Source organism: Petromyzon marinus, chromosome 37 (genome assembly GCF_048934315.1).
Source record: "Petromyzon marinus isolate PM22_M1 ecotype Great Lakes invasive population chromosome 37, UKy_Petmar_22M1.pri1.0, whole genome shotgun sequence".
Classification (NCBI taxonomy): Eukaryota; Metazoa; Chordata; class Hyperoartia; order Petromyzontiformes; family Petromyzontidae; genus Petromyzon; species Petromyzon marinus.
Window position 1 is genome coordinate 22,328,038 of NC_133703.1, and position 23,535 is coordinate 22,351,572.

At 49.0% G+C, this 23,535-nt stretch overlaps 1 protein-coding gene across 1 annotated transcript in view; it reads left to right on the top strand.

Moving 5' to 3' along the window:
- The first annotated feature begins 5,301 nt into the window (after nt 1-5,301).
- UBE2O (ubiquitin conjugating enzyme E2 O) overlaps nt 5,302-23,535 on the top strand; it is a 30,301-nt gene continuing 12,067 nt past the window's right edge. Inside the window, exons 1-10 of the mRNA XM_032967073.2 lie at nt 5,302-5,665; nt 12,288-12,350; nt 13,791-13,901; nt 14,840-14,937; nt 17,616-17,679; nt 18,515-18,658; nt 19,471-19,583; nt 20,686-20,842; nt 21,145-21,911; nt 23,365-23,519. Of these exons, the coding sequence (XP_032822964.2) occupies nt 5,435-5,665; nt 12,288-12,350; nt 13,791-13,901; nt 14,840-14,937; nt 17,616-17,679; nt 18,515-18,658; nt 19,471-19,583; nt 20,686-20,842; nt 21,145-21,911; nt 23,365-23,519 (1,903 nt within the window). The 5' untranslated portion in view covers nt 5,302-5,434. The remainder of the gene's footprint in view (nt 5,666-12,287; nt 12,351-13,790; nt 13,902-14,839; nt 14,938-17,615; nt 17,680-18,514; nt 18,659-19,470; nt 19,584-20,685; nt 20,843-21,144; nt 21,912-23,364; nt 23,520-23,535) is intronic.

A 23,535-nucleotide genomic window follows, 5' to 3' on the forward strand; every position in this document is an offset into this window, starting at 1 on the left:
CCACGGCCGAGGTGTTGGTCCTACCATGTTTAAAGTCTGCTTTGTGTTCACGAATGCGGTCCAAGACATGTCGTTTGGTTTCTCCATTGTAATCAACTACCACAGAGGCAACTTAGTTTGTAGACACCAGGGTACTGTATGTCTGGAATCACATATTTTACAGACGGAACCAGATCACGGATTTTATGTAATGTGTTGAAACGGACCTGGAGCTTGTGTTTATTGAAAATTTTGGAGATCTTTTTTGTGATCCCCGCAATGTAGGGTAAAGTGATGGTTTTGAAAAGCTCCTCAGTTAGACAAGGCACTCTACAAATCACACTTATCATTGACGGCAACAATGTCCACATCGGATTGGGAACATGTGGACAATATGACTGCCTCTTCAGCTGCTACTATGTCGACCAAATGTAAGGACAACCTGATTTCCAAAATTAACCTCTTCAACAAAATACCGAACCCACACACCAAAAAGCTAGACGTTAAAGTCGTAATTAATCGCAGTAACAGTTCTATTTCCGATGGTCTGAAATCCGTTTTAGCTAAAGGTCTAAACTTTGCAGTCACACCTAAACACATACCAGTTAATGATATCATTGCCCAAGTAGACGTGGCTCTCACATCGCTGCAGACGTAGCAAGATCTGAAATCGCTGCAACCCTCAAAAAACGCTAGGATGCCAGCTAGCAACCTCAGGAAAGATTAGCGTTTTGAATTATAAAAAATAAAAAAGAGGGATGACATTGTAATCCTCTCAGCCGACAAGGGCAATGCTGTCATCAGGGATAAAATAGGTGACAACAAAATTAAATAATTACTCGACGATGGCAGCTATACAAAAATAAGAAATCCCACCAACAGCCTCGTTACACAAACCAACAAAATAATTTCTGATTCAACCGCATTAATTGATCAAACTAAACAGTTTTCGTTGAAACCCGCTGCCAGGCCACCAAGATTATACGGCTTACCAAAAATACATAAAGTAGATACACCCCTTCGTCCCATCGTCTCTACTATCAACTCCCCCACCTACAAACTGGCTCGTTTTCTGTCTGAAATCCTGCGGCCTTTCAATGGAAAAACCACCTCTGCGGTACAAAATTCTACTCACCTGGTATCGACAATCAAGGGTATTTCCCTGTCCCCAGACGACCTGCTTGTCAGTTTTGATGTAGTTTCTTTATTCACCAAAGTTCCTGTACCTGACACCATCGCAATCATTGAAGACTTGGTTCATCAAGGACTAAACACTGAGGTACCCCCCCCCCCCCCCCCCTGGTGAGACACTGCTTAACCAACACATACTTCACTTGGCAATGGAACTTTCTACAAACAAACTGGGGGCACCCCAATGGGCTCCCCCCATCTCCGGTTATTGCTAACATTTTCATGGAAAAATTTGAGGCTGACGCCATCCAGACTGCCACTCTGCACACATCCTTATGGAAGAGGTACGTGGATGACACTTTTGTCATCTGGCCACATGGCCGGCCTGCTCTAGACCAATTCTTCGACCACATCAATTCCATGCATCCAGCCATCAGATTTAACATGGAAGTCGAAAAAGATGGCAAGCTACCTTTTTTGGATGTCCTAATAAAAAAGAGACCTCAATGAGCCACTCTGTCTACAGGAAAGCTACCCATACGGATGCTTATCTGAAACCGGATTCCCACCACCATCCACCACAGAAGAATTCTCTCATCAAGACTCTGCACCATAGAGCCCAATGCATATCCGACCAGGAACACATAGGCAGTGAACTCAAGCACGTACACCAAGCTCTTAAGGGTAATGGTTACTCCGACTATACAATCCGCAAATCTATCACTCAAACCATGAAGAAGGACCCTCTTGAGGAGCCTTTCAAAACCATCACTTTACCCTACATTGCGGGGATCACAAAAAAGATCTCCAAAATCTTGAATAAACACAAGATCCAGGTCCGTTTCAACACATTACATAAAATCCGTGATCTGGTTCCGTCTGTAAAAGATGTGATTCCGGACATACAGTACCCTGGCGTCTACAAAATAAGTTGCCTTTGTGGTAGTAGTTACATTGGAGAAACCAAACGCCATGTCTCGCACCGCATTCGTGAACACAAAGCAGATCTTAAACACGGTAGGACCAACACCTCGGCCGTGGCAGATCACTGTTATAATTCAGTAGGCTCACATGACATTGACTTCTCCAAGACAGAGGTTCTTTGCAAGCCATCTGGCTACCATGAGAGATTCGTTCATGAGGCTATCCATATACAAACACAGAGACAATTTCAACCGAGAAGATGGCTTCTGGTTTAGAAATCATTGGAAGGATTTGATAAACCATTTTGGGTCTTAATTGACTGTTCACGCTTACGGTGGCTTTCAGACAGCATACATTAATTTTTCGTCTTCCCCCTCCTCTTTTCCAAACATAGATGGACTCGTCCATCTAAACAAACTGTCAAATCGCTATCCGTGGTGCTAACGTTTAAAAATAAATCAATACAAACCGCCACTTCTTTCAAATGTTCTTGCCGTTGGTTTTCACACCTGATGATGACTGCTTGTGTTGCGGTCGAAACGTCGTGAGAATTTTATTGTTTTATATATATTTTATTATTTTATTGTTTCCCTTCAACGTGACTTTACCGAAAGAACCAGGAGTATATACATACTGTATCTTAACACTTCTTTTTCATCACACACGAAATTATGTTTCGCCGTGGCTGCCATCTCACTCTGGGTGAATTCAGGAGAAGTTTAAGAGGATCTGCTCAGGCAACGCGATGAAGAACGGACGGTGGTGGAAGGCGGTCAGCGAGAGGCGCTAAGTTCCCGATTTATTTTGGGAGCATGTTGAAGATGGAATGATGCCCCAAATGAGGCAGTCTCCAGAGGTTCGACGGCAGTCCGGTTTGCTTTTCACTTCAGGACCGTTTCGGGGCCGTCCATAAATGACGTCACGCACCTGGGGGGGGGGGTGAGAAATTTGACGTCACATCAAAATGCGCCACTTTAAATAAATATAGACAACACGTTCTACTTAATTAAATATACTTTTTAATAAATGTTTTCTCCTACAACATCAGAGTGCAGCGCCACATTAAATACGCACTACAATGACAATAGTTTAAAGCGATTTGAAGCATGTTTTATTTGGAGGGGGGGGGGCAGAGCTTTGTGACGTCATAGTTGAGGGGGGTCTGACTTTTTGTGACGCCGTGTGACGAAGGGGGGGGGTCAACAATCGTCCAAAATCGCAGGACATCATTTATGGACGGCCCCTTACCCGCAAATTCAACGATGACATAAAAATGCAACGTACCGGGCGCAGTATTTTACAGCATTTTATTTCTATTTGAAGCCACAGTTATCATTGACGAGCGTGGTGAGTCCCCTCTGCAGCCACTAGGGGCGCTAGTAAATAACTTCCGCGGGTTACGTAACGCAGCTGTGGTGACGTCACGACGCGTTGACGTCACCCGTGCGATCGTGCCGCGGTGCCCGCGGTTGTCACGCGTCGCGGTGACGTCACGCCGATGAGGTCGGCACGCCTGTAGGCGGTGACGTCATTTATTGTCCCGCGAAATCAAATTGGAGCAGTGGTGCTCAATTAACAAACTCCTTAAAAGAAAGAAATAATACATATAATAATAGGCGACGTTTTAGACAACGACCCTTATAGCACAAAGAGACAGGCCAGAGAGAAAGGACAATTTCGTGTTCGAAATTGCAATTTTACACGGAGATGACAATTGACAATGTCGTCAGATAAGTTTTTAAACACGCGTATGAATAGTTAATCTAATTGGGACTGAGTAACAGACACACCAACCTTCAATAAAAAATAAAAAAACCTAACACTACTAAAAAACAACCTCAACCGAACGAAAGCTTCAATGCAGAGACGTTCGCTGGCATATTGCATGGTGTTTGTGAATATCTGCGAGTCCAAACTGAGACACAATCCACGTTGTCGGTGAATGTCTGGGGGCAGGTCGATCACCGTGACAGGGATTGAACTTCTGCCTCCCTCCGTCGCTCACGCACTCAAATCGCGTTTGTGTAAGAGGGACGTCGGCGGTGGGAATGGAGGTGGAGAGTGGCTTAGGGGGGGGGGGGGGCATGGATAGGATTCCCGACCAGAAGGAGGGAGACGGTGGGAGGAGAGGAGGAAGCAGGCGAGGGGAGCGAGGGGCTATTCGGGATTGAGGGAGGACTGTGGGCAGGTGTGGGCTGGCCGTGAATCAGTGCCGGATGAAGCGAGTGCGGGGTCTGTAGCATATATGATGTTATAAAGGGGCCCTAAATTTACAAAAAAAAACAAATATTAAAACACAAATGTTTTACTTGCATAGTAGAGTAATTATATTTTTTTCATTTGCTATACAGCCTGATAATACGACAAATCGCTAACCTTAAACACCCAGTCGTCGTTCATAAAAGTTGAAGGCGGTATAGTACTATAGTAATAGAGCAAGTGCAGAATCACTGAACCGGAATTGATAGCTTGAAAGCGTTTAGCGCGGGGCCCTTGAAAGTGCGGGGCCCGTAGCTACTACTACTATAGTAGCTACTACTACTATAGTAGCTACTACTACTATAGTAGCTACTACTACTACAGTAGCTACTACTACTACAGTAGCTACTACTACTACAGTAGCTACTACTACTATAGTAGCTACTACTACGGCGTCACAAAAAGTCAGACCCCCCCCTTAAATATGACGTCACAAAGCTCTGCCCCCCCCCCCGAAAATAAAACATGCTTCAAATCGCTTTAAACTATTGTCATTGTAGTGCGTATTTAATGTGGCGCTGCACTCTGATGTTGTAGGATAAAACATTTATAAAAAAAAGTCTATTTAATTAAGTAGAACGTGTTGTCTATATGTATTTAAAGTTGCGCATTTTGATGTGACGTCATATTTCTCAACACCCCTTCTCGTCACACATCGGATTCACAAATGTCTGACCCCCCCCCCCCCCAGGTGCGTGACGTCATTTATGGACGGCCCCTTTTATATCTATGATGGCAAAGGTCACCGTAGATATAAAGTTACTGCTCAACCCGAGCCATCGCTTCTTGTTGTTGTTGTTCATCGTTCCGAGTCTCTCCCTCTCCTCTCGCCCCTCGTCACTTGACCAAAACCACAACCCGCCATTCGCCACCACGGCGCGCCTGTGCCAGGCCACGTGCACGTCCAAGTTGGGGTGACGTCATAACCCCACCTCCTCTCCCCCTCCGCTGTCGCCTTGTCGGATGACGTCGCAGGCTCCCCCTCGCCAGCGCGCATGACGTTGCCGCGCAATGGCGGATGACGTAATTTCCCGCGAGTGCGTGCTCGCGGTGCGGTGACGTCATCCCGGCTGTTCGAGGAGGCAGCGGCGAGCGAGTGAGCGAGCAGCGGCGGCAAAGGCATCGAAGGGGAAGGAGCGGCATGGCCGACACCGGGGCGCAGCGTTTATTGTTCACCGAGGACCTCGTCTCCACGGGCTCGGTCTCGGGGGACCCCAGATACGGGGTCGTGGGCCTCATCCACGGCGACATGAGCAGCGGCGATAGCTCGGAGACGGACGACGAGGAGAACAAGGCGAAGCCGCTCAAGCGCGGATACGTGCGCGTACAGTGGTACCCGCTCGGCAGCCGGCAGGACGCGAAGGAGTGCAAGGTGAGGGGGGGGGGAGACGTGGGGTGGGGGGAGACGTGGGGACACGGGGGGAGACGTGGGGTGGGGGGAGACGTGGGGTGGGGGGAGACGTGGGGTGGGGGGAGACGTGGGGTGGGGGGAGACGGGGGGAGACGTGGGGACACGGGGGGAGACGTGGGGTGGGGGGAGACGTGGGGACACGGGGGGAGACGTGGGGTGGGGGGAGACGGGGGGAGACGTGGGGACACCGGGGAGACGTGGGGTGGGGGGACACGGGGGGAGACGTGGGGACACGGGGGGAGACGTGGGGACACGGGGGGAGACGTGGGGACACGGGGGGAGACGTGGGGACACGGGGGGAGACGTGGGGACACGGGGGGAGACGTGGGGTGGGGGGAGACGTGGGGTGGGGGGAGACGTGGGGTGGGGGGAGACGTGGGGACACGGGGGAGACGTGGGGTGGGGGGAGACGTGGGGTGGGGGGAGACGTGGGGTGGGGGGAGACGTGGGGACACGGGGGAGACGTGGGGACACGGGGGGAGACGTGGGGTGGGGGGACACGGGGGGAGACGTGGGGACACGGGGGGAGACGTGGGGACACGGGGGGAGACGTGGGGACACGGGGGGAGACGTGGGGTGGGGGGAGACGTGGGGACACGGGGGGAGACGTGGGGACACGGGGGGAGACGTGGGGACACGGGGGGAGACGTGGGGACACGGGGGGAGACGTGGGGACACGGGGGGAGACGTGGGGACACGGGGGGAGACGTGGGGACACGGGGGAGACGGGGGGAGACGTGGGGACACGGGGGAGACGTGGGGACACGGGGGAGACGGGGGGAGACGTGGGGACACGGGGGAGACGGGGGGAGACGTGGGGACACGGGGGGAGACGTGGGGACACGGGGGGAGACGTGGGGACACGGGGGGAGACGTGGGGTGGGGGGAGACGTGGGGTGGGGGGAGACGTGGGGACACGGGGGAGACGTGGGGTGGGGGGACACGGGGGGAGACGTGGGGACACGGGGGAGACGTGGGGTGGGGGGAGACGTGGGGTGGGGGGACACGGGGGGAGACGTGGGGACACGGGGGGAGACGTGGGGTGGGGGGAGACGTGGGGACACGGGGGGAGACGTGGGGACACGGGGGGAGACGTGGGGACACGGGGGGAGACGTGGGGACACGGGGGGAGACGTGGGGTGGGGGGAGACGTGGGGTGGGGGGAGACGTGGGGACACGGGGGAGACGTGGGGTGGGGGGACACGGGGGGAGACGTGGGGACACGGGGGAGACGTGGGGTGGGGGGAGACGTGGGGTGGGGGGACACGGGGGGAGACGTGGGGACACGGGGGGAGACGTGGGGACACGGGGGGAGACGTGGGGACACGGGGGGAGACGTGGGGACACGGGGGAGACGTGGGGACACGGGGGAGACGTGGGGTGGGGGGAGACGTGGGGTGGGGGGAGACGTGGGGACACGGGGGAGACGTGGGGACACGGGGGGAGACGTGGGGACACGGGGGAGACGGGGGGAGACGTGGGGATACGGGGGGAGACGTGGGGACACGGGGGAGACCATGTGGGCAGCAGGAGGAGACCGTGGGGGTTTCGGGGACACGGTGGAGACACGGGGAAGGCAAGGGGATGTGGGGGTGGGAATGGGGGGGGGGTGCGAGAGGAACGTGGAGACACGCGGCGAGGGGCGCGATCCTGTTGGTGGTGTGGGAGGGCCATGCTGAGGGGCATGGGGGACTCGCCGGGACTTGGGTCAGGGGGACATTACGGGGGGGGGCATTACGGGGGGGGCATTACGGGGGCCCGGGATGAGAGAGATGTGGGGAGACGCACGAGGGTGTGTAGGGGGGGGGGGGGCAGACGGCGAGGCACGGGGAAGCGTGCGGAGCCGCGTGGGGAGAGCCGCGGGGAGGGAGACGAGGCTAGGCCGAGGAGCCTGCGGGGAGTCCAGGCCGAGGCGAAGGGCTGGTATCCGTATCGTGGCGCCGGGGTCGAGTGGCTTAGCGGTGGCGGGCGGGCGGGCGCTGTTGGCGCTGGGAGCCCGCGGGGAGTATCCGCGCTTGGGAGAGGAGAGCCGTGGGGGGGGGGGGGGGGCGTTGAGCCCGGCACAGAAGCCGCGGAGGAGAGGTCCAGCGCGGCCCAGGCCCTGAGGCCCCCCCGCCCCGCCGTGTTGTGCCGGGCGAGATGCCGAGGAGCTCCCGGACAACCTGCGGACACGCAGCGCCTGCTGCGGATGGATTGACAGTGATCATTCCATTGTGTTGTTGTTTCTCGCTTCGTCAGGCGCCACACAATTGTAATTGCCATTGACGTTTGTCTGGTCGAGGACCCCCCACCCCCCACACTTACTCGATGACAGGGGAGCGAGGCTGCGTCCAACCCTCCCCCGACCATTCTCGATCCACTGCTGGGTGTCGACAACGGCCAGCACATCGTGCATGGAGACTGCATGGACACACAAACGTGTCACGGACGTTGACAACGGCCGGCCCCCGCGTTGGTCGTGGGAATTGTTTGACCATACTTCACCACGCTGGTCTCCGGTCTGTGTGGACGGGTCAAGCGGCGATACCCAGGGGGGTGGTCCAGGTATCGGCGATACCCAGGGGGGTGGTTCAGGTATCGGCGATACCCAGGGGGGTAGTTAAGGTATCGGCGATACCCAGGGGGGTGGTCCAGGTATCGCTCGCCATGGCCGGGGATTCGAACTGGGGTGGTCTGAGTTCGGAGTTTAGTGCGGCCACCCACTGCAACACCGCTCCGCCCTCACTGAATTGTCAGGGCATGATTCCGTCAACTCGCAACGTGTGCATTTTTAAGGTGACCCGGATCACCAAACTCAATACAAAAGTATAAATGCATAAGAATAGGTTGAACCTTTTTTTGGAAATTCAATAGGAGTTGTGTTAGGATGTTCAAACACCAAATGGAAACCTTTTGCAAGGAATAAAGTACTGCATTAAGCATACTTACTTATTATGGTGAACATGGTAACATAATCTGATAATATATGGGCAAAGTCTTCGAAACTGATTGGCCTACACCAGTGTCACACCAGAGAACAACGCCAAAGGCGAACAGTATAGCAATACACGTACACTGCAATACAACAAAAGTATAGCCATACACGTACACAAATTACATACCAGTTTAAATCAAAACAAGGTACTGTACTGTATACAGTACGTTAAAATATTGGTGCATGTTTATGCACTTTCATTTCTAATTCATGATTCAAACGCCCGCTAATGGAATTTTCTGAAACATCCCCAATAGTTGGTCACTCTGAACGTGTCCCGGGTTCTCCGTGAAGCTTAATCGTTGTCATTATAACGCCATTATTCTGTGTCAATTGTGAATTCATCCGGGGCTTTGTGCGGCCAAGGATTGCGCCTAACCCAGGCCTATCAAACGGCCTGGGTTAGGTGAAACCTAATAAATATTCTTGTATCTTTGGGTCTTGAGGTTGGGGCAATTCCTCTGTGGCTTCGAAGTCGGAGTGAGTTTTGGCCCCTCCTGAGATTCTGGATTTGAATCCAGGCAGCTGCCTGTGATGATGAGTGGTGATTGTTACATCACCCTCATGGGAAAGTCGGTGCCCCCCTTTGTGGACCGTAGCTCACTGAGACGTATCTCAGTGGTAGGTCTGTGATATCCACTTTCACGGGCGGTTCTGCTCTGCGAATAGATTTTTCACACCGTGACTTGCCTCCGAGAGCACAATCAGAATAAAATCTAGGGGGTGGAAATGAAGGCACGTTAAATATTCATTTCTGAAGTCACACGACACCGAGTCTCCACACACCATATCTCACTGGTAGGTAGAGATGAGTTTAACTGAGAGATGTTGTTAGAAGAGAGGTGTTGGGGCATGATAGGTGGTGTGATTGGAGAGGTGATTGGAGAGGTGTTGTGGTTAGATAAGTGTTGGGTCCAATTAGGTTTAGTTTTTTTAAGAGTTATTATGATTATAGAGGTCTTATGGCTAGAGATGTGTTGTGGTTAGACAGATGTGGTGAGAGAGGTGTTGGGGCCAGATGATAGGTGGTGTGGTCGGAGAGGTGTTGTGGTTAGACGTGGTGGCAGAGGTGTTGTGGTAAGAGAGGTGTTGTGGTTAGACAGATGTGGTAAGAGGTGTTGTGGTAAGAGAGGTGTTGTGGTTAGAGAGGTGTTGTGTTAGACGTGGTGACAGAGGTGTTGTGGTAAGAGAGGTGTTGTGGTAAGAGAGGTGTTGTGGTTAGACGTGGTGTTGTGGTAAGAGAGGTGTTGTGGTTAGACGTGGTGACAGAGGTGTTGTGGTAAGAGAGGTCTTGTGGTTAGAGAGGTGTTGTGGTGAGAGAGGTGTTGTGGTTAGAGAGGTGTTGTGGTTAGAGAGGTGTTGTGGTTAGAGAGGTGTTGTGGTAAGAGAGGTGTTGTGGTGAGAGAGGTCTTGTGGTGAGAGAGGTGTTGTGGTGAGAGAGGTGTTGTGGTTAGACGTGGTTCGAGAGGTGTTGTGGTGAGAGAGGTGTTGTGGTAAGAGAGGTGTTGTGGTGAGAGAGCTGTTGTGGTAAGAGAGGTGTTGTGGTTAGACGTGGTGACAAAGATGCTGTGGTTCGAGAGGTGTTGTGTTAAGAGAGGTGTTGTGGTTAGAGAGGTGTTGTGGTTAGAGAGGTGTTGTGGTTAGAGAGGTGTTGTGGTTAGAGAGGCGTTGTGGTTAGACGTGGTGACAGAGGTGTTGTGGTTAGAGAGGTGTTGTGGTTAGAGTAGTAGTGTTGTGGTTAGAGTAGTAGTGTTGTGGTGAGGCGGTGTTTGTGCCGAGCTGATCGGTGTGGTGTGTTCTCGTGAACCGGCGGCTAGCAATGGATGGCTCCAACCATCTTCCCACGGCACCTTCACTTACGCACTGCCATGCCTTCACGCCGGTTATGTAATCACAGTGGCTGCCGATACCAAATTGCACGTGTCGTTTTTTGCAAATCGACAGCAGCGTAATTTGTATCTTCTACTTCTTTCTTCAATGACACCAGGCACTGCACCATCTCGCAGCCCTGGTGTATGGTGACGTTAAATGTGTTGTACGAGAGTATTGTGTTTACGCAGTGCTTGCTCGTGCAAACAGCACCGTCACAGTAATATGCAACGCATTTTTTTCTCTCTCTCCCATTTTGCTGCTTTGCAGCAAGTTGATGCCAGCGAACGTGAACACCGCTGTTTTACACTTATTGTTTTCAGATTGCTATACAGTGTTAAAAATACAGGTTGCTTTACAAGGGCACAAGCCCTTTGGCAGTCCCACTGCGGGGTGTGCGTACGTGCACTGAACTTCTTTAGCACCCTACGTGGCCAACGGCGCCCATCGGAGGTGGATGCCTTTCCACGCGGTGCCGTGTCGTCGGAGTGATTTGACCACGTTTTACCAAAACTGCTCGGGGTGGTTTGGTATACGGTGAGGGAGAGATGCCTCATATGGCTTCCTGCACCGCCGATGTAGCCCGGTTGGCCACGTACTGTGCAAAAGAAGTTCAACATGCTTACATATCACGCTCGCCTCTGATGTGATGTAAGCCGTCGTCAGATAGGCCTGTCATGACAGTCGCCTTCTCCCTGTCTAACCCCCCTGCCCCACAAATTGATTAATGATTAGTATCTGCATCAATTCGAGTTTGTGTAGTTAGGGCCGTCTAGGTTTTTTGTGGCTAAATTTTTTTGCCGTATCCCTCACCATTGAGCCAAAATAAAATGTTTGCATGCTACTTGCATGCCGTTTGCGTGAGTTGTAAGTAATCGATTCTTGCATCATTTGACGCGTGCATCGTGAGGGTAATAATCAATGTTCATGGATGCATTGTTGCATGGCTGATGCATGATGGTATAATTAGTAATCTGTGCTCGTGTCCAAACCATAATATACTGCGCCAGCATTGAACCATTGTGGCATTTGTTCAGTTAATTTTATCGTCAAGTACTTTATATGTAGCAGCACTTTATGGTTTTAAGGTTTTCTTATCTAATGACCAGCCATTATGAACCATTATTATCCACTGCTAGATGAAGGCATCCCCTAACCGTCGCCATTTCTCAGCTCCTTACAATACAGAAATCCGTGTAGCCACTGCATATAAACGGATGTCATTGCTCAATCTGTGTACTGGACAATCCTTTTTTCCGTGTTTACTCCTTCGGCTGCCTCCATATGTCTGACCACCACGAGCCACCATCCCCTTCTAACCGTGACGTGTCCTGCCGAAAGGCCACTTCCGTCTCTCGACGCCTTACTGGTGCATGTATGCGTCTCTCCGTGCCTCCTTCGGCACTTGTGAAATTTGGATCGGTGAAATAAAGGCATACACTTTCAATGGAGAAAACATCAACCGCATCTGAGTGTCCTTGCTGCAAAGGTCATCATAATTTCCAGCGTTGTAAGATAAAGTTACACTTATCTTGGCCATTTAAATCTCCCACATCCTAAAATGTTTTCTGAAAATATTTCACTACACCTTCTCTTTCTCCTGTGAAGAAGGCGTGCTTGCAGACACATTCGCTTATGTGTGTTTTTATTTCATCCATAAGCGAAGTGTTTTCTAACAATGTTTTATTTAGCAAATTGACTGGTGATCTTACGGTGCGTGAACACCGACTTGTCTTTCAGCTGAAGCTCGTAGACCGATCTCTGATGCCGAGAGACATCGTCAGACGCGGTGGAAATCAGTTGGTAAGTGCCTCGCACGGCTCCACGCAACACTGCAGATGATGCATTGAATGTACAACAACATTCCACTTGTGCGGTTGGGTGAATTGTTACGTGGGTGATTATGAACTTATCGATACGAGGGTTGCCACCTCTAAATAGAAGATGATCTGGGAAACCTAGTACAGGTGGCAATTGTTAATTCATACATTCACTACACATGCATAGAAATGTGCATATGCCAGATTCGATTACACTGCAGGAATCGATTATCACGAGAGACTCTCCTCTCCGTTGTCACCCGCTGAATTTGTTGAAGCAAATTATTCGATTGTACTGCATTTGGCAGCAGTGAAGAAGCACAAATATCAAAAAGCTCAACACATTGTCAATACCACTGTGACCATAAAAGAAGATGTGTGATGGGTGATGCTTTGGCAAGGGGGCTCTTTTTCATAGCACACATAAATAGGGCGAGAGAGTGAATGCGATTTGGATGCTGCACTATACATCATGACAGCATGATATGAAATAAAATGTGGAAATGTTTTCTGATGAACAGTTTTAAATTGGCATCTGAACTGTTCGTGCGTTTAGTAGATATTTAGCAACAGGCACACCCTTTAATGTAAATTTTTTTACTACTTTTATGTTGCTGGCACATTTTTGGTAACCCTGTTGCAGTGTGGTCTCTTATTTATCAACTGAACGCAAAATCATTAAGCATTATCTGCTTAGCGACTCATCATTCTTGGGCTCATTTATCATTTCGGTCGGATCAACGAGGCTGTCGAGACAGATCACTGTTATCACTGTTATAATTCAGTAGGATCACATGACATTGACTTCTCCAAGACAGAGGTTCTCTGCAAGCCATCTGGCTACCATGAGAGATTCGTTCATGAGGCTGTCCACATATACAAACACAAAGACAATTTCAACCGAGAAGATGGATTCTGGATTAGCAATCATTGGAAGGATTTGATAAACCATTTCGGGTCTTAATTGATTGTTCACGCTTATGGTGGCTTTCAGACCGCATCCATTATTTTCGTCTCCCCCCTGCTCTTTTCCGAACATAGATGGACTCGTCCATTTGAACAAACTGCCAAATCGCTCTCCGTGGTGCTAACGTTAAAAAAAAACGCCACTTTTTTCAAATTTTCTTGCTGTGGTTTTCACACCTGATGATGATTGCTTGTGTTGCAGTCGAAACATCGTGAGAATTTTATTGTTTTATATTTGTATTATTTTATCGTTTCCCTTCAACGTGACTTTACCGAAAGAACCAAGAATATAATCTAAAGGCATGTTTCCACATCAGCACTGGGAAGATAAAGGCGTCGTGGCTGTTGGTGCTGGCCACGTCACCCACCAATGTGCTGTTTTGGCCCTAAATAGGCGCTTGCCCAACCCTTCTATGTAGGCTATACGGTTGATGTGTGCCATTTGTGCGTGCTGCAGGAGGCTCAGTCTGGAACCGTGCTGGATGTCAAAGTCTACTGCACTGTTGTGCTGCTCGGATCTGGAGAAATGATCTACCCCGTGAACACCAGAGATCTCACCTACTTCACGGTGGGTGCGGCCCGTGGCAACACCGAACATGAATTTTGTCGCTTAGTCAATGGAATGTGTTCTCGTCGTCCAGCGGAAGTGTGCCAGAATGAGTGACTCCTGTATATATCTGTCGAGTTAACTGGCTCGCCTGGTATACCGGAGGTCGTGTGTTCGACACCGACCCTCTGTCATCTGTAGATTTGGAGTTTCCATGTTCTCCGGGTCTTCTGGTTTTTCCCCTCCACATTTAGAAATATGCATTTAGAGTATTTGGCTGCTATACATTTCCACATTATAAGCCACTTCTTTGAGCTATCATGTGTGGCCAGGTCGCTTATGGAAAAAAGCTGTATAGCCCTTTGGTCCTTGGCCGGTAAAATAAAAATAGTGAAATAAATTGTAAAGGCATTGCGACTGATCTCAGCTTGTTACCTGTATAAAAGACACCTGTCCAGAAGCAATCAATAAATCAGATTCCAAACTCTCCACCATGGCCAAGACCAAAGAGCTCTCCAAGGATGTCAGGGACAAGATTGTAGACCTACACAAGGCTGAAATGGGCTACAAGACCATTGCCAATCAATTTATAACATTTTTGACATGCGTTTTTCTGGATTTTTTTGTTGTTGTTCTGTCTCTCACTGTTCAAATAAACCTACCATTAAAATTATAGACTGATCATTTCTTTGTCAGTGGGCAAACGTACAAAATCAGCAGGGGATCAAATACTTTTTTCCCTCACTGTACGTAGGACCCATATTTTGAATGCTGCTTGAAGCGCATTGAATATTTCCTATTGTGATAGCTGTACACCCCGTACTCACAATTTATTTAATTGTATACCTACGTGACTTTACCGAAATAAGAGTATGGATTCCTGCAGTCACGAAAGCTTCAAATCAAGGTTGTGCATCCCATGTTTGCCGCTTCTCACGAGCTTCATCGGTATTCCTCAGCCGTATGCGTATGGGGACTACGTGGAGATGGACTGCTGGCTGGGACGTGTGCTTGATGTCAAGTCACAGTTGATCATCAGACTGTCGAATGGCGCCAGGTGAGACTCAACGCCAACACTACACCTCACCCCCCGATCAACTTCGTTACCTTCACGCACGTCATAACAATTTAGCCTCCACCCCGCCTGCCCCCTCATAATTTTCAATGAATTGTAACGATTGTGACGTTTTGATGTCGTTGAAGAATGACTCATTGTTGTGCTCTTCTTTCTAGTCGTGATTGATTTGCCTGCCTTGTTTGTACTGTCTTGTGGTGCCCATCTGTACTGTGTGTGATTCGTCTTTGATATATTTTTCTGGGTCAGATCCCATAAATAAAATTTCGTGTCGTGAACCCTCCGCCCAATCCTGGCTTACTGCCTGACGATGCAGGTTGTAACTATCAGCGGAACGTCGTACCCATTTAAATGTTGAGGTTTGACCCAAAAAATGGATTACAATTCATAATATTGGTCGCAAAAGCCTACGTGTTAAATGTCCGTCCTGTTTGTACCGTCTCATCGGTACTGTTTGTCTCGTCTGAAATCTGTCTTTAATGTACCATCTTGTTGCCCCTGGTTAAGCTTGGGGTTTTTTTCCGACAATTCCAGTTTACTTCCACACAGAGCCAAACGCTTATTCATGGAATTGGCCAAACATCCTCATCCAGCACCCTCCTGCAAAAAAGCTTATGGACTCAGTCTTGCTCTCCTGGATATAGCACACGTGTGTGTGTGTGTATAGCAAGTTACCGACGTGTATGGTTCCATGAGGCAGCGCATGTACGTATGTACGTTGAAGTTCCTTTCGCACAGTATGTAGCCAAACCGTGATAATCGGCGGTACGGGCTGTGCACTGAGATAACCATTCCCTCACCTCTGGCCACCCAGCAGTGTGGATGGGTAACCACAGTCGATTGGGCAGTTCTCGTGCAGTGGGGTAAAGTGTGGGTACTCCCACCTCCTTTAAGACGTTTGACCAGCATGGAAGAATTGGCCAAATACGGCAGCAGTGTCATGAGCAAGTAATTGCAAGGCTGCACATCTTAATTTTTGTTAGTTCAACCAAATTGGTTGTTAATGCCTCATGGTCACGTTGCGGTTTATTTATAATCCTCATCTATGAATAAGTCGCCTAGATTCAGGGGGCTGGTGTCACCCGTGCAGGTGCCGGTGTGAACCCAGTCTCCTCATTACAGTCCCCTTACTACAATCTGTCATACTTGACCGTAGCCGTGACAGGCCACCGGGGTAGAGCAGAGTTCGATGATGCCTCGTGTGGCACAGAGACCTGGGAGCCCATTGCGCTGATAAGCGTGCAAATCCTTTAATGCATTGCTCGCACAATGTTATTGTGTATTTGCTATTGTAGCCGCCTTCACCTACCCACTGTGACCAGCGCGGTGAATTATTGTCCACGACCCACATGGCATGGGGGAGGCCCCGCTGCCAGCAGTGGATTGACAGAGGCTGTCCATGTACAATGTTTAACAGTGGTATTGTAGTTCTAATTTCCCCCTTCCCCCCCGCCGCCCCTCGTAGTTTGGTGGCAGCGATTGGGCGTGGAGTGGCCAATCACTGGTCGAGCTGCCTGTAGCTACACATCAACCGCAGTGGCGGGCACGGTTACATTGGGAGTCTGGGAGAAGCCTGTAAACAGTGGTGGTGGTGGTGGCAGCAGAGGGAATGTGCGGGCTGGCGCCTAGTGATGTATTGTATGGGAGGAGCAGTTATAAATAATAAACGATGGTTATGATGATGAGTGTGTACTTAAGCCTAGGCAGGTAGCCCCCTCTGCCCAACTCGACCCTAACCTACCAGCCAGGCCACTGCCCCTCCACCCCACTAAAACAGAAAGGACTGCGTTCTAAACAATTGTGAGGTCCGAGGAATGGCAAAGACTGGAGAGGAGTTAATGGGTAGTTTAATTGGAAGAGATTTGTCTAATTTCTGTTACGCCATTCTGCATACGAGCCTGCAGAAAGACCTCGGCAAAGATATGCGCAACTAGACCACAAAAGGGTGGCACATGACAGCCAATGGAATGATAACCTCACGGAGGAGCAGAGTGGTCTCAAGGTAAAAGAAATGCATCATCAGAGCAGAGGACAAGAAAGCGGGGATCCAAGGCAGCCACCCAAGCTCTCGCAAAGAGGTCGCACGATTGATTAATTGATTTGAAAGGGTTTCACGAGAATTACTTTGTCAAGTCATCCTTTGCAAGGCCTTCTGCGCCGAGTTGGCCTGGTGGCTCCGATGATACCGTTGGAGCACTGAGCTTAAATCCTGAGTCTGAATCGGAGTTTTCGGCCACTGGTGATTAAACTGGGCTGTTAAGTTTCATGAGATGATGCTCTCAGGCCTGGTTACCAATTATTTCACAACATTTATCACAAAGTGTTTTTCACTGAATTGTATTTCTTTAAACTTTTATGATTAACTTTGATATGGGGTAGGGGGTGGGAAATATTTACAGAATGTCAAAGTGTGTTTGCTGCACCTTCTTCATACTGGATATTACATAATTTCTTAACTTTTAAATGTTGAAATTTACTTTTCAGTCGATTACCAAGTTACTCATGGTCCATAGCCAGGAGTAGCATGTGCTCATAATGCCGGAGAGTGTGTTGATGTGATTAGTATTAGTAGGTGTGTTGATGTGGTTGGTATTAATAGTTGTGTTGATGTGATTGGTATTAGTAGTTGTGTTGATGTGATTGGTATTCTACTGTTGTAGGTGTGCCATGAGCGTGGACGACGCCTGCAAACTTCAAGACTTGAATCCCCACCCAAGTGACTCGGTAAAGCTTTACCAATATTCACACGTGATATTTGTTTTTAAATGTATTGCCATTGCACCGCAAGTTAATATGACCTTGCTTTTTAATACCCGGTGTCAGTCTTGAAAGTCTATCTAAAAGTTAAACATTAAATGCTTAGATTTCCACCCGGCAAATCATTCTCTATGTCGCAGATTTTGTCAGGATTTCAGAATCCAAGCAGTTTTAAGCCTCAATAACACTTGTATGGATGGCTGCATGGGAATGCCAGGTATTGTAGGGTTTATTCAGTTCGGCAGCCAGGTACAATGGATTATTTTACCCATCTGTAGCGGAGCTTTGAGTATTACCCGCTTGTTTTTTTGGGTTTTTCTGGGTGTACCCTGCTTACCTCACACGTGTCAAGCACTCGCAAATGGAATTGGTCAAATGCGTAACCCTTCTGAAAAGTAGTCTGAAGACTAAGACTCTTCTGGGTAAACAAAGACCATTATGATGATTGTTATTATTTTATCAACACCCTCAAATGTACACCAACGCTGTGTGCAAAAAATCCCAATGGGATGCAAGTCAAACAACAACAACAACCACAAGAAAACTTAGATTAAGGCCATCAGTCTAACTCCGTACTACAATAAAACACACATGTCCAAACCAAAAAAACTTTTCGAAATCACCAAAAAATAAAGCCATAATTGCAACGTAACAGTGATCATAGGGACTGTGACCGAATTTATATTGACAGTGTTCCTAAATCCTCATTGTTTCCCGAGCGCATGGCGTGAACCGGCGGAAACCACACACTCTGCTCTTTTGTTGCCACTGCGTGCCGTTTCGTTGTGTGCGCGTTGTTCAGGGAGTGTTTTTCAGCGAGCACTCGGGGTTCTACCCCAGCCAGTTGCTTATTGGGCCATCCAAGTCCTTTGCGAACGTGCAATGGTTGTCTGGTGTGAAGCCAGTTATCCGAAAGAAAAGCAACTTTAAAGCCCTGGTGGAGAAGGTAAGAGCTGACCTAACATCCTTCACTAATTATCACATCGTTCAACATGCCGGCAGCCTTGATTTGAAGCTTTCGTGACTGCAGGAATCCATATTCTTTGGTTCTTTCGGTAAAATCACGTAGGTAGAAATAAAATAAAACAAATCACGACGTTTCGATCGCAACACAAGCGGTCGTCATCAGGCAAAGGGGTCAGCCTCTAAAGGCAAACTGTTCATAAAGGTTTGGGGATGAGCGTAGCCCAAGTGTATCAACAACACCAGTAGCACGGGCGGTGCACGAGTACCAATGCAGCAACAATGCCAATGCAGCAGCAATGCCAATGAAGCAACAATGCCAATGAAGCAACAATGCCAATGCAGCAACAGTGCCAAACGCTGGGGATGTGGGGGGAAATTAACTAGCAAAAACTAGTACCCGGCAGATATGATGTTTATCAAGCCATCCAGATGTATAAACATAGACATAACTTCGGCCGAGAAGATGGATACAAATTGAGCAATCATTGGAAGGATGTTATTAACCAGGTAAAACCTTAACTGTTTATGGTTGTTCCATCATATCTGCCGGGTACTCGTCTATTTTTCCTAGTTAATTCCCCCCTGCATCCCCAGCGTTTGGCATTGTTGCTGAAATGGGGTCGCTGGAATCTTAGCGCAGCGTGCGAACAGCCGCATGACGATGGTCCAACTTAGGTTATACTGTACACTGTTGGCAGGAATCTAAGAAGTCTGTGTTTATTTTTTTTTTACGGTGGAACATATTTCAGTAAAAATTCAAGCGTGAATGTACGTCGTTGTCTCCCCTTGCAGGTGGAAGTAGCCACAATGGAAGTGCGGTGGATCACCATGGGTTACTCTTCTGGGAAAGCGTTCCCTTCCATAGACCCTCCGAGTGCAATCGTTACGCAAGAGCTCCTTCCAAGGTACCATCGGCATTATGCATATTGATACACGCAGCCAAGTGTGAGGATGGTTCATGCCTTTCATTTTTGTCCCCGGTCAACTGTCATCGACACAAACCTAATAATATTTAAGAAGTGAAGAAGACCCTGCCAGTTTATTTATTTTGTTATTCATATTCAACACAGCGACGATGATGATGCTGATGATTATTTTTAGTTCTGCATTGTATAAATTTCTGTCGGACTAGGACTCCATGTCGAAGAGAGGGTCCCTTGCCTGTAAGATGGGCAGTTCAGTAGCATTGCTTTAAGAAATCTGGACTGCTGATGAGACACTGCATATCTTAGCAGGGATTCATATTCTTTGGGTCTTTCGGTAAAGCCACGTAGATAGAAAAATAATATTATTTTATATGTGTAAGAAATGTTTTTTTTTTTAATCTGGGAGAGATGGATATGTGAAGGAGATGCTCGCTTGTTTATTTTGTGAGTAATATTTAATAGGAGTACCATATTCTCCAGATTCGGAGAGGCACATTTCCCACGTGTATGTTTTATCACAAGTTGGCGGCGCAAGTTATAATCGTGCAGGTGTGTGTGTGTGTGTGAGACCAGATTAGCGTCGCTTTGTTGACACGTGGTACAAGTTTTGGATGCATCTTACTTTTCAGAATATGTTAATGTATTTTATATATATTTTTCATCAAAGAAAGCTCCACTGCGTCTATACATTTTTAGTAAGGTCTTGGATTTGTTATGTAGATGACAATTTTTTTTAATACATATTTGATTTATTACTTAAGTATTACTCACAATGAACCCAGGTTAACCATCATGCAATTTGTACAGTTTTGCTATACTGCTTTTAGCAGAATGCAATGTCGCCGTTTTTATTTCTGTGACAAAACTGCTGATTGGGAGTCAACGCTGATCATAGAACTTACCTGATTCGTAAAAAAAAAGATGCAAAACATTGGTCCAGAAGTCTCACAAACAGACAGACATGAATGTCTTTCATTATTTTGTGGGAGTGATTCGTACCCATGTCTGTTTTTTCTGACCATCGTCGGGTGACTACGGGGTGTCCCACTTATCCTTCGCTGCAAATGCTCCGTTTCTCCAGAATTCAGAGATTAAACTTCTACGACCACGCACGAATGATGATGGGGGAGCGCGTGATGTACAACATCAGCCCCAGCGCCAAAATCTCGCACGGCAAACCAGACAAGGACTTCTTTGATTGGAACCCGCCTTTGAATGAAAATTTTGGCGATGACAAGGTAGGTGTCGCGATGGAACGTCGTGAACACGCAAATAGCGCGCATTGTGATGGTCGGAGGGTGCGTCAAACGTTACAGTTGCTTGGGGTGCTTTTGTGCTTTTCTCACTCTCGATCGTGCTAGCCAGGCTCAGAAATCCTGCTTATCTTCTGAGATGTGACCACATTGTGGGGGCATTTCTGTTCGTTTGGTTGTAACGCGAGTGTGGAGCACAGCGTACGTTGCTGCGGTTGCACGTGGCATCACTGTGTAGTTTACAGAAGCGGGCAGTTGTGAATTAATATCGTCGTGTGTTGTTGCAGAGCGAAGAGCTGCATGTGGTGTGGATGTCTCCCAGCAACTCGACGAGCCGACTGGCTGGAGACTTGGCTGCCGCGGACGATGTGAACGGTGAAGGGAAAGAGTCCACGGTGGAAAAAAACGATCAAAATAGCGAAGATATTGCAGACGAGCAGCGAGGGGCCGTTGGGGAACATCGGGTCGCGCTTGGCGGCAGGAGTTTAGTTTGGGAGAACCACACCCTGAGCATCTCCAGTGACTCGGTGACGATTAGCTGCACACGTTTCTGCCACAGTTTCTCCGTTGACCACTTCGTGGAGCAGCCAGGCGGGCGGGCGCTGCTCGCCTACCTGCGCGGGAAGGAGGAGGAAGACGAGCAGCTGCCGGCGTTGCTCCAGAGCTTCGTCAAGGAATACTTAAAAAGCAGAGTGGCGGGCGACGAGAATCACATCGTCGTGCGCGAAGCCGCGCGCAGCGACGGCGCGGTGGTGAACGACGACGGTAAGAGGCAGGGAGAGAGCGACGGCATGTTCAAACCCGTCTCCGGCACCAAGAGGGCCAAGGTGTCCCTGCCTGGACGCACGTCGGAGCCGGAGGACGGCGAAGCGGATTGGACGGACGAAAGCGACGAGACCAGTTCGGTCTCCTCCATGAGTTCCACGGCGTCCTCCCAGGGCGGGCCGCCCGGTAGAAGGAAGCAGCCGCTTCCGCTCAACGTGAAGAAGCTCAAGAAGAAGATGAAGCAGAAGCGCAAGCCCAAGGTCACCCGTGAAATCCGTTGTGGTGACAGGTGAGCGCGCGCTCTCCGGCGGAAGTGTGTGTCGCTTGAGCCAGGGGAGGTGCCCGCATCCCATGTAAATAATTTGTTTGGTTCGGTCGCCACTTGAACACCGTGAAAAAATCGATTCCTTTTTAAAGGGCTGCCCAGGGCAATGCGTTGTCTGCTCATCGTTTTTAAGTTCCCATCAGTAAATCCATTTTACGGAGCTTTATGGGCTGTCTTTTCGTGACCCTCACGTGGCATGTAACTATCGTATAGTGGCAGCACATGGACTGCACCCGCCTGCCGCCCCCCCATCGTTGACTCTCCCGCTCCCGTGGCTGAACACGGCAGGCCCAGACACAATAGCCCAGTGTTAAGGCAGTTGGTGCTGGCAGTCGTTGGCATCGATAGTTGCTCAGACCATTTTATATGTGAAAAAAAAGCCTGTCAGTTTCTCACGGTCCTGCAATGCCATAGTGCATGGACGCCGCAGTGGTGAGATGTTTTCTGCTTGGCATGGTACGCAGGAGATTGTGTTTTCGATCCCGTCCCTGACACCTGTATATTTGGAGTTTGCATGTTCTCCCCGTGGTCGCGTGGATTTTTGTCCGGGTCCTCTGTTTTTTTCCTTTACAATTAGAAACAACATCGCGCGTTTAGGAGTATTTGGCTGCTATAAATTTCCACATGATAAGCCACATTGTTGAGCTATCATTTGTGATAGGCAGTTCGCTTATGAAAAAGAGTTACGTGGCTCAGTGGGCCTTACCTGCCAAAATACAATTAGTTGATCTTTTTTTTATTGTTTCCATCACACTCCCGCACACGAGCCAATGCCATCGCTCCATCTCTGTGGCGGTTATCTTCTTGGACGTGCTCTCTCCTTTCCTTTGGCTGCCACCACTCCATCACGGTGCTTCTTTCTCCGCCATCGTACCTTCCCGTTCACAGCACGCGTTCTATTCTCGCCACGTCAATGTGAAGATGCTTCTGATTTGTGTTTGTTCCCTCACTATCTCAATGTAATTCACAACGTGAGGGCGAAAAAAACCCGTTTTGAATAACCTATCTACGTGACTGTACCGAAAGACCCAAAGAATATGCGACTGCTCTTGTACTAATACCACCCACGTATGTTTACTGGAGTAATGGAGGGTAAGAGTGGAAATACAAATCACGGGTTATGCACACATGTAAATGTGTTTTTTATTACGTGGAATGGTGGTGACGATGATCTAGACCGGCAGTGTTGTTTTCATTGTTTCTTAAAGCAATTGGTCACTTGCCGGTGTGTTTGTGGTCACGTGACTACCGAGTCACAGACAGTGAGGAGCAGCAGCTTGTATAACTAGAGACCCGCTTACACACGGTTATTCTGCATCCCCGGAAAATCCATCCAAGGATAATTGGGAGTTGGCTGCTTAAGTGAGTTTTTTTTCTATTGCTGCTGTAAGTATCGTCTCCCTCTTGCATGTTCCAGGCTGGCAGTGGAAGTGGTTCACACCAAGACCTACGCAGACGTGATGTGGCAGAACGGGCAAGTGGAGGTGAACATCCGATCCAATGACTTGATTCCTGTGCAACACATGGATGAAAATGAATTCTGGCCTGGGACATTTGTTATGGACAAACGAGGTGAGGGTCGATCATG